The following is a 12,022-nucleotide window of genomic DNA, read 5'->3' as shown; positions in this document are numbered from 1 at the left end:
ATTACATTTTTTTATACAGCCAATGCTTTTCTTTAACCATATGTTTACCATTTTTTTCAGTTATTTATTTTTTTCAGTGATTCATTTTTTTAAAAAATGAGTATAGTTGACACACAATGTTACATTTGTTTCATGATTCATTTGCTGCATTATTACAACACAATAATTTGACATGTATCATTTTCATTGTTCTGTTTCTTGTACCTTCCATCTTCCATCTGTGGCCATTTTCCTTTGTTTTAAGAACATCCTTTAGGATTTCCTTAAGTAGGAGTCTGATTTTGTCTTGTTCTCCTGACTTTGGTTTGCCAGGTAGTCTTCATTTCACTTCAATTCCTGACGTATAATTTTGCTGAGTATATGGTTTTAATTTAGCATGCACTTTTTATCAGCACATCGACACTGTCATTTCAACATCTAGTTTTCATTGCTGTTGAGAAAATATTCATTCATCTTATCATAATTCTATTGAAGATTATCTCTTTATTTTTCCTCTTTAAAATTGATTTTTTTTCTGTAATGTTATGAGGGGTTCAATGTTGATTTTTTCTTATTCATTCTGCTTGAGGTTGAGCTCTTTCAATGTGAAAATCAGTGTCTTTCTTAATTCCAAAAGCCATTATTTCTTCAAATATTGCCTTTCTGCCATTCTTTTCTCACCTTGTAAAAGTCTTCTCACTTTATTTTGTTTTTAAAATTTATTTATTTATTTTAGAGAGATTGAGAACACAGGAATGGAGGGGAGGGAAAGAGAAACTTAAGCAGACTCTATGCTGAGTGTGGAGCCTGATGCAGGGTTTGATCTCATGACCAGAAATCACGATTTGAACTGAAACCAAGAGTTGGAAACTTAACCTACTGCACCACCCATATTATATGTCTCTTCTTACTCTTTTCTCTCTCTTTTGTATCCTTCCAATTCTCCTTGCTTTGTTCATCACTGTTTCTTCTAATCGACCTCCAGTAATGCTCTTTTTAATTATGTCTAAACTGCCTCTGAATTCTTGGGGATTTGTGTTATGCCTAAGCTCCAGATTTTCCAGGTTTTTCTCAAATCTTACATGTCCCTGTTTGTAGTTTGTATTTTCTTGCAGAAATATTTAAATTCAGCTCATAATTTTCATATGCAGAATACAAATACTTCTTTAAAGTTTATGTCTACTAATTCCACTACCTTGAGCGTCAGTGAGTTTGTATTATCTTTTATTATATCTGATTCATGCCATTTTGTCTTTTCATATATCTGTTTATCATTGTACTCTAGCTACTGGAATTGAAAATTACTACAAGAAATAATTTGAAGTGTACAGTGATATTTTGTTTACATAAGAGAAATCAGAAACTTGAAAAATATGAAATCACCTTAACCCAATTTTCAGGCTTCAGATTTTTATTGGTTACACACATAACTTAATCCTGGCCTGACTTCCATGTCAAGAGTGGTTTAAGCCTAGTCCATCTTTATTTCTAGTGTACAGGTCTTTGGCATCCAAAAAATAAGGTCAAGTTGGTCAACCCTTTCCATACTCTGTATTCCTGCTTTAGACCTTCTTTGCTTGTGAGAATATGAAATGAACTTCTCAACATTCAGTTACATCTTCAGGTTAGGAAATACATCCTTGTCAAAAGTGACCCAAAAGTCATAGTCATTCTTCCTAGATTTCTGTCTTTATCTGGATCCTCCACTATCTTATTAGCTTCTCAATGTTAATAGTATTTTCCATACTTTTTTGTTGTCTTTAACACAAACATCATTGCAGATTGCCCATCTGTCATTATTAGAAGCTGATGCCCCTAATACTCTAATTTAGCTGTATATTTTCCTCGTAAGCACCGTAAGAACTGGCATCTTTTAAGATGAGCTCTTTGGAGTGGAGGAAGTGAACTCTGTGAGCCCTTGAATATGTAGGTCAAATTGTGTAAATAGATTCACTTTTTTTCTGGGAGAAGTTTTATTGCTTTTTATCCAAAGGTGTATGTTGTTTGTGTGTGTGTGACAGAACAATCTTAAAAACTTAAATTCATTTTATCAATAATCCCAGAGTTGAAATCTTTAGATGATTTCAATGAAGACTGTATAGATATCTTGATCTTGTTCTAAACTTCACCAGAACCTTTTATAGAAACATAACTCTGAGGAGGGATTATTTAATGAAGACACTAAATGTAAGTTCCAACTGGAAGAGGAGGAAACAAAAGGAAAAAAAAAAAGACTGTAAAAGTCCTTACAGTCCAATTGGTTAATTTTTTTGACTTGAGTATTAGCATTATTAAGGCATATCTCAATCATTAGCAACATCTCAATCATACGCAATAAGATGATCATTTCTCTCCCTTCAACTTCCGCCAGATCTTTAAAAAATGGATCTCTTTCTCTTTTTGTATAAGCATAACCTAAGAAGATATTTAAAAACAGAGGAAAAGTAATATATTCTAAGTCAATTAACAGCATAAATTTCGACATGTTTACTTCATGAGGATTCATGTGACACTATTGACTTTTCCACTCAAGAAAATGTGAAATTAGAATAAAAATATTAAGATTAATATTTTGTGATAGATTTGTCTTTTGGAAGATTTTAATGCTGTATTCAAAAAATTTAGACCATATATCTTTGTCTTCAAATGGTTTTAAATATCTCAAGGATTATGTATCTGTGTTGCAGAATTCATTGGCATACTAATGTATAAAACAATTTAACAGCATAAATAGAAAATTTACATTTATATATTAATATACATTACATTTCTTTCATTATTGTTAACCTAAATATCAGATATATAGGTTAAGAATAATTCTTAAATAGAATCCCGATTAAACGCAAATGTTACCAGTCGACGTCTGTACGTTGTTCACAGTACATAATCCGAAAGTATTGAGCATAGCCGCTGCAATTCTAATGGCCAAGAAAGTTATTTACCTATCGAAATTGCCCAAACAATAGCAATCTTCATGATGGCCTTAGTCCGCGAATTGAAACGGCTATGCTCAATAGGATTACGTATTGCTACATACCGATCCAGCGAGATAGCGCAGAGGTGCATGATGGACGCTGTAGAAAATAAAACATCCAAAGAAATCCAGACGGGGCACAAATATCTAGGTAGTGGCCAGACATAATCTGAAAGAGAAAACAAAGAAGACAAGAACATATTATCCAAATTAAATCATCTAGTTTTACATTTTAGTCTACTTATTTTCTTCTTCTCATAATACAAGTTTTGTTTTTTTTTTTTAAGAGAAATTCGGGAATCATTATTTTCCATAGTAATGATAATGATGATCTTAATGCCTTTAGCGTTTCATACATTATTTCTTATTGAGATAAAACTTATATAACATGAAATTAGTCATTGAAAAGTTTACAGTCCTGTGGTATTTAGTACTTTCACAATATTACACAACCATTACTTTTTTTGTAGTTTTAAAACATTTCATCATTCCAAAAGGTAACTACTATTTATTAAGCAGTCATTCCCAATTGTCCCCTCCCCCAGCCCCTGAAAATCTCTAATCTGTTTTTTGTCTCTATGAATTTAAGTAATCAGGATATTTCATATAAATGGAATCATACGATAGGTTCCTGGCTTCTTTCAATAACACTGGTTTTGATGTTCATCCATTTTGTAGCATGTATTAGTACTTTATTCTTTTTTATGGCTAGTGCTTTTCTTTGTTTTGTTTTTTTTTATACTGTTGTAAATAGAGTTTTTTTTTTTTTTTAATTTCCTTTATGGACAGTTCATTGCTAGTACATAGAACTATAACTGCTTTTCATGTGTTAATCTTGTATTCTGCAACTTTGCTGAATTCATTTATTAGATCTAGGTTTGTGTGTAGGGTTCCTTAGGATTTTCTATTTACGACGTCATGTCATTGAATAAAGATAATTTTACTTTTTCTTTTCCAGTTTCCCTTTGCCTTTTATTTCTTTTCTTGCTTAAGTGTCTATATACAATTTCTAGTACAGTGTTGAATGGAAGTAGTAAACACAGCCGTCTTATCTTTTTCCTGATGTGAAAAGAAAATCTTTCATTCTTTCACAATTAAGTAGGATGTTAACTGTGGGTTTTTCATAAATGTTTTTTATCATGTTGAGGAAGTTTCCTTCTATTTCTAGTTTCTTGAGTGTTTTTATCATAAAAGAGTGATAGATTTCATCAAATGCTTTTTTTTGCATCAATTGAGATGATCTTGGGGTTTTCTTACCTTAATTCTATTAACGAGATGCAATACATGGTTGATTTTTACATATTGAACCATCTTTGCATTCCTATGATAAATCTCACTTGGGCATGGTGTATACTGTAATATTATATTTAGTTTTCTAGTATTTTGTGGAGGATTTCTGCATCTATATTTATAAGTAATATTGGTTTATACTTGTCTTTTCTTGTAATGTCATTATCTGGTATTGGTATCTGGATGATGCTGGTCTCATAGAATGAGTTACAGAGTGTTCCCACGTCTTCTATTTTATAGGAGTTTGATTAGAATCCATGTTCATTCTTCAAATATTTGGTAAAATTTGTCAGTGAAGCTATGCGGTCTGGATTTTCTTGTTTTTGTTTTCTTCTATTCTCTATTTTGTTTATGTCCATTTTAATCTTTGCCATTTTCTTTCTTTTTTAAAAAAGATTTATTTATTTATTTATTTAACACACACACACACACACACACACACACACACACACACCCAGAGAGAGAGCACACAAACAGGCAGAATAGCAGGGTGAGGGAGAGGCAGAAGCAGTTTCCCCGCTGAGCAGGGAGCCCAATGCAGGACTCGATCCCAGGACCCTGGGATCAAGACCTGAGCTGAAGGCAGATACTTAATGACTGGGCCACCCAGGTGCCCCTACTATTTTCTTTCTTTTGATAGTTTAGGTTGTTTGTTCTTCCTTTCTAGTTCCTTAAGATCTGGAGTTAGGTTACTGATTTAGGATCTTTCTTCCTTTTAAATGTAGCCATTTACTGTTACAAACTTCTGTCAGAGCACTACATTTGCTGTACCCATAAATTTTGGTAAGTTTTCATTTCAATCTCCACAAAGTATTTTCTAATTTCATTTGTAATTTCATCTTTGATCTATTGGTTGATTAATAGTGACTGTGGTGGTTAATTTCCACATATTTATGAATTTACAGTATTCTTTTGTCATTGATTCCTAGTTTCATTTCATTTTGGAGAAGAAACTTTGAATATTGATATTTAAAAATTTTAATGCTGATTTTGAATATGATCTATCCCATAGAATGTTCCATGTGCACTTGAGAAAAAGGTTTTTTTCTGCTGTTGTTGGATGGGGTGTTCTATATATGTTTGATGGGATTAGTTGATTCATAGTATTGTTCAAATCCTCTATTTTCTCATTTATCCTCTGTTTAGTTGTTCTATTCATTACTGAAAATGGTGTATTCATATATCCAAGTATTATTTTAGATCTTTTCCTCCCTTCATTTTTGTCAGTTTCACTTCCAGTATTTTTTGGTCTCTGTTGGATGCATTTATATTTGAAATTATTATATCTTTTTGATGCTTTGACACTTTTATCAATATATAATGTCTTCCTTTGTCCCTCATGACAATTTTTGCCTTAAATTCTACTTTGTCTGATACTAATATAGCCACCTCAGCTTTTATTGGTTACTATTTGCATGGACTATCTTTTCCATCCTTTTCCTTTAACCTATTTGTGACTTTGAATCTAAAATGAGTCTCTTATTGACAGCATACACAGGAAGGTTCTTTTTAAATCCATTCTGGCATCATGTATTTTTTTTTTTTAAGATTTTGTTTATTTGACAGACAGAGATCACAAGTAGGCAGATAGGCAGGCAGAGAGAGAGGGAAGCAGGCTCCTTGCCAAGGAGAACCTGATGTGGGGCTTGATTCCAGAACCCTGGGATGATGACCTGAGCCAGAGGCAGAGGCTTTAACCCACTGAGCTACCCAGGTACCCCTGGCATCATGTATTTTTAATAATTCTGCTGATCTTTGCCCTATAACTGGGCAGTTCAGTCCATGTGCTTTTAAAATAATTACAGCTACAGAGGGATTTATTTCTATCATTTGTTATTTGTTTTTATATGATACATATCAGTTCCTCATAAATATTTCTGTTATTCACTTTAATTGTGATTAATTGATTTCCACTGGGCAACTTTTGATTTTTTTTCTTGTTTCTTTTTCTGTATATTATTTTAGAATTAAAATGATAACAAAGTTTTAATTAATACTAATTTTGTTTCAGTAGCATACAGATTTTTGCTCTGTTATATCTTTTTCTGTCTTTGTTATTGTCGCAAATTACATCTTTACACATTGTGTGTCCATTAACATAAATTTATAAGTATTGTTTTATGTAAGACATTAAACAAAAAGGGGAATAATCCCAAACCTAGAAAAGAAATAAGAAGGTAAGTAATCTCATTAAATTAGCATGTATGAAAATATGAAGGACCATAGAAATTTAAAAAATTCTCATAACTCATTTCATAAAACAATATAGTGTCAATATCAAAACCTATAAAACATTGAAAAAAATGTTTGAAAAAACATTGAAAAAAAAGAAATAACATTTATTGATATAGATTCAAAGTTACAAACAAAATATTAACACATAGAATTCAGCAAAGTGTCAAAAGAATAATACACCATGTAAAAACAAAACTATTTCAGGAATGCAAGTGTAATTCAATATCATAAAAACCCCCCAGTATAATACCTTATATTAACATTTGTAAAGGCATTTTATGATCTTTTAATAGATATTGAAGAATAGTTTGATAAAATACAGAAGTTATTTCTAATTAAAATTTTAATTATATAGTGATGAAAGGAATCCCCTTAAATTTTATAATTTACCAAAACCAATAACAAATGTTATAAACAATAGTGCAATAAATACATTTCAATTACATAAAATTCAGAAATTGGACACGACAAAAATTTATAGACAGTCTTCAAAGCAGCTACCATGACCATGTTCAATGAGGGAAGGGTGGAAGCTCTTTAAACAAATAGAAAGAAGACATCTTAACTAAGAGGTAGAACTTATAAAAAGAACAAAATGGAGAATTTAGAGTTGAAAAAATATATAATATCTGAAAGAAGAGAATCACTGTATGAACTTAATAAAAGAATGGGGATGATAGATGAAGAGCCATTAAAACTGAATATAGATTAGTAAAAATTATCCAAACGGAAGAAACGTGAGAAAAAGATTGAAAATAAATGGTGTAATAGGGATCTACAGAACAATATGTAGATGTGTAACATTTGTGCCATTGGAATCTGAGGAGGGGAAAAAACTGATACAGAAAAATGTTTTGAAGAAATAATGGTCTAAAACATCCCATACTTGTTGAAAAACAAGAAGTTCTGCAAAACCCGTATGGCTAAACTCAAAGATAATCATGCCTAGATACATCACAATCTGGTAAAAACAAAAGATAAAGGAAAACATCTTGAAGCCGCTGAGAAAAATGACTAAGTATAGGGAGCAATGGCTTTAACAACTTCAGATTTTTCATCAGAAATAATGGAGACCAGAAGGCAGTATAATCATGATCCAGAATTCTACATCCAGTGAAAATATTTTCAAAAAAAATGACTGAAATAAAGGAATTTTCATGTGAGGGGAAACAATGAACTGATTGACAGGAAACTTGCTCTAAAAAATGCTAAAAGATGTTCTTCAGAAAAAAGAAAAGAAATTATACTAAAAGAAAACTCGTAAACTTCAAGAATGAATGAGTGAAGAAGAACAGAATTGATAAATAATTTGGGAAATGTAATACATTATTTTTCTCATTCTAGGTCTTTAAAATACATGTGACTATTAAAAATTATAATCCTGAGAAGTTTCTCCATGTATACAGATGTATCCCATTTACAATTAAAGCAAAAGGAAGAAAGGAATCTATATGCCTATCAAGTTTTTATAGTCACTTGAGTGAAAAGATAGTAACTGTAGGGAAATTGTGAAATTTTAGATATGTCTATTTTAATCTAGAGAGCAATTGTTAAAAAAAAACTGTACAAAGAAATATAGCAAAAAACCCAATAGATCAATAAAAATGGAATACTAAAATAAAATGAATAAAACACAAAGTAATTCAGAAATAAGAAAAAAGTCATAAAAAGAGATAAATAGAAAATAACAAAAAAAACCCATAATTCCAAACTAAACAATACTTGCACTAAATGGAAGTGGTATTAAGTATAAATTGTATCAATTTAAAGAGACAGCCATGCTGGATTAAAAAGAACAAAAATAAATATTACCCAATTATATGCTGTTTATAAGGAAGTCTATAAGTTTGAATATGATGATATAGACAAATATGAAGTAAAAGAACAGAAAAGGACACACAATGCAAACACTAATCAAAGAACTACTGGAGTTGTTATATGAATATCAAAGTAAATTTCAGATCAAATAATATTACTAGGAATGACAGAGACCGTGTTACAATGATAAAGTTGTCAACTTATCAAGGATATATAACAATCTTAAACATCTACATAACCTAATAACAGAACTTCAAATTTCATGAAGCAAAAAAATGATAGAAAAGAAAATCAAAAGTAGAATCACAATTATACTTTGAGATTTCCACATCCTTTCCTCAATAATTGACAAAAGTAGGCAGAAAATTGTCAGTGACATAAAAAAACTGCGTAGCACTAACAATGAACTTGACTAAATTGACATTTATAAAAAAACTCTATTCAACAATAGAAGAATACACATGCTTTTCAAGAACCCATAAAAATTGACGAGAAAAGACCATAAAATAATTCTTAAGAAATTAAAATGATTGACATAGTGCAATGTCTAGTCTCTGACCTTAACAGAATTAACCTAAAAACTAGTAATGAAAAGATATCTTAAAAAAGTACAAGTATTTGGAAATTAAACAGCACAGCTCTACACAGTTTATGTTTCAAAGAAGACTCAAATTTAAACAATTTGAACTAAATAAAAATTAAAACATATCAAAATTTGTGTGATGATGCTAAAGCAGTACTCAGAGGGAAATTTCTAACATTAATGGTTTATTTTAGAAAAGAAGAAAATCTCAAAACCATGATCTAAATTTCCAGATTAAAGTCCTAGACAAAGAAGAGCAAATTAAAATGACAGTATCAGAAGAAAGGAAGTCATAAATATAAAAAGCAGAAATCATTGAAACCGAGGAAGGACAATAATAGAAAAAAAATTCAATGAAATGAAACGGCTTTTTGGAAAGATCAGTAACATTGATAAACTCCTGGGCAGATTAAGGGAGAAATAAGAGTAGAAGACAAATTACCGATATTAGTGATGAAAGAGGGAGTATCTCTACAGACCTCACAGACAATTATAAGGGAATTTTATAAGCAATAGTTTGTCCATAAATTTGTATGGACATTTGTTTCCTTAGACATAAAACTACAAATTCCTGAGCCATGCACTAAATTCAGGATCCCGTGGAGAGTCTGTGCTGCTGAGCCAAAAAAAGGATACAAATGTTTTGAATTTCTACTCAGAGTTAGCCTTTTCCTTGGGCTAAGACTGGCCCACTTGCCACGGACTAAACAGTGCCAAAGCCAGGGATGGTTGACTGGAAACTTAACTTATTTTGACTGCATAGAAATAAATCCTTTTAAGGACTCCACGGTCTTTCGAGATGGCATCCCAGGCTATCACTCAAGTTGGTACTATTGACAGAACTAATTGTCTCCAAGCAAAGTGTCCTATAGGTATTCGTCATATACAGGTCCATAGTGAAATTTTCAACAATCTACAATGAAATTTGTGAAATTAAGTATAACAGTACATTTTTAAAAAAATAAAGCTGTATTTATTCCACTTAAATGACTTATTTTTATTCTGAGATTATATCCTCCCTCTAGAATTCAGAAGCAGAAGGGTCCAGCCCATAGATTGGCTGGATTTTGCTTTACCATTTTATTCCTGTCCTTCTATTTTTGAAAACTCAGCTCCGTTCTTGATATTTCCTACACTTTGCCTTTGATAGTTCCCTGGATATGATTGGATACTGCATCTCACATCAACTATATCTTATAAATGATTTTGGGGACATGCCACTAACTTTCTGTCTTGGAATCACACCCACCTCCTTGTAACTTGATTTTTCTCTGATAATTAGACTCTCTTTCCACCCACTTGAACTTGATTTAGAATTATTGGATCTTCTCTGCACTACTTCTCCAAAATCTTTTGCTTCTGACATTGAGGTGTTTTAGAAATTTACTGTTAACTTGACCTTGAGCTTACAGATCAATTTATCTTGACCCTGAACTTACAGAGCCACTCCCAGAGCTACTGTCTTTTCCAAGCCAAGGTGATGACCCCCAGTGCCCTATCCTCTACGAAATACATATGTCAGAGTGTCTTTTTAGTCAAACAGTGCAGCATCTGTATTTCCTTGACACGCAGATTTTATGGTTCTTCAGTGAAGCCGTGATGTGTCTCGATGAAGTGGGCGGGGAGATGGGACATCCTACATATGCAACCAGCCGGCCCCCTTACTATGAAATAGGGATTTCCTGGCAGCACTATGCAGGATGTTCAACCTCCCGGCCCATGTGAAGGTTAACTGCTGCACTGCGAAGTTCCGGTTTTTGCGAGGGGCTTGCTGTTGATTGACGCTTCTCTGTGTGAACACGAAGGCTTCCTCCAACCTGATCTTCTCCTCCTGAAGAACTGGTTGTGGTTATTAATAGCCTAAATGATCTAGAAGCCTGGTAACTGATAACCCACCTCTTACTCAGAATTAAGCTCCATATTCTGACAATATAATTTTCCATTGACTTAAATAAAAAGAGAAAGTTCTCCTGACACCTGAAGGGTTTGATATGATGTAGAAAATCTTTTGAAAAACATCCTGGATTTGCTCCCCTGAGATAGTCCCACAGTCCACATACCCTGGAGTTTTCCATGTAATTTACAATTGCATTCCTTTCAAGATGACTTTAAGTCTTCTCTTATGGGTGTATGGTTAAACAAACAAACAAACAAAAAACAACAACAAAAAACAATCTGATGATATTTTCTTCTGTGGAAGTCTCACCAGTTTTATGGATCTTGGGTGGTGGGAAAGAGGGAAGGACATGGAAGAAATCATGAATATTTTATTTTCCTGGTGGTCTTAGCTTAACCAAGTACAACTTAATGAGGATTTGTGCTACATGAGCCTACCTTCTAGTCATTAGATTTCTTGGAGAACATTATTATTCAAAAGAGAAAGGAATTTAAACAGCATTTTATCCAAGCCACTAAGAAAGTTTCATGCTTAATTTGAACATTAGAAGTTTAATTTCTTTTTTTTTTTAAGATTTATTTATTTATTTATTTGAGAGAGAGGGTGAGAGATAGCACAAACAGAGGATAGGGGTAGAGGGAGAAGCAGACTTCCCGCTGAGCTGGGAGCCCAATGTAGGACTTGATCCCTGGACTCTGGGATCATGACCTGAATTGGAGGCAGACGCTTAACGAGCTGAGCCACCCAGGTACCCTGAAGTTAAATTTCAAAGGAATCAAATAAACTCCACAAACTCATATACACGTGTGTATATTTTTTTTTTCACATGAAATTTCTCTTTACACAAAGTTCTTGATTAGGTTGAGGAAGTTATTTTCTATTTTAGTTTGAGTTTTCTTTTCTTTCTTTCTTTTCTTTTTCTTTTTCCTTTTTTTTTTTTTTTTTAATCACAAAAGGGGTTTGGATTTTGTCAAATGCTTATTTGTGTCTATTGAGGTCATCAGGTAGCTTTTGTCCTTTATTGTATTGGTAAGGGGTATTATATTGATTGAGTTTCATATGTTGAAACAACTTTGCTTTTCTGGGATAATATCCATTTTCTTGGCGTTCAGCCCTTTTTATAGACTGCTAGGTTCAATTTATCTAGCATTTCGTTAAGGATACTTGCATCTATAGTCATAAGAGGTATTGATCTATAGATTTTTATTTTTCTTGTGATGTCTTTGTCTGGTTTTGGCATCAAGAT

At 32.3% G+C, this 12,022-nt stretch overlaps 1 protein-coding gene across 1 annotated transcript in view; it reads right to left on the bottom strand.

Moving 5' to 3' along the window:
- The window catches only part of HTR2C (5-hydroxytryptamine receptor 2C), a 298,497-nt gene that overhangs the window by 74,930 nt on the left and 211,545 nt on the right, over positions 1 to 12,022 (bottom strand). Inside the window, exon 5 of the mRNA XM_045995394.1 lies at positions 2,922 to 3,122. Within this exon, the coding sequence (XP_045851350.1) occupies positions 2,922 to 3,122 (201 nt within the window). The remainder of the gene's footprint in view (positions 1 to 2,921; positions 3,123 to 12,022) is intronic.

The sequence above is a fragment of the Meles meles genome, chromosome X (assembly GCF_922984935.1).
Source record: "Meles meles chromosome X, mMelMel3.1 paternal haplotype, whole genome shotgun sequence".
Lineage (NCBI taxonomy): Eukaryota > Metazoa > Chordata > Mammalia > Carnivora > Mustelidae > Meles > Meles meles.
This window is presented reverse-complemented; position numbering and strand designations above follow the sequence as displayed.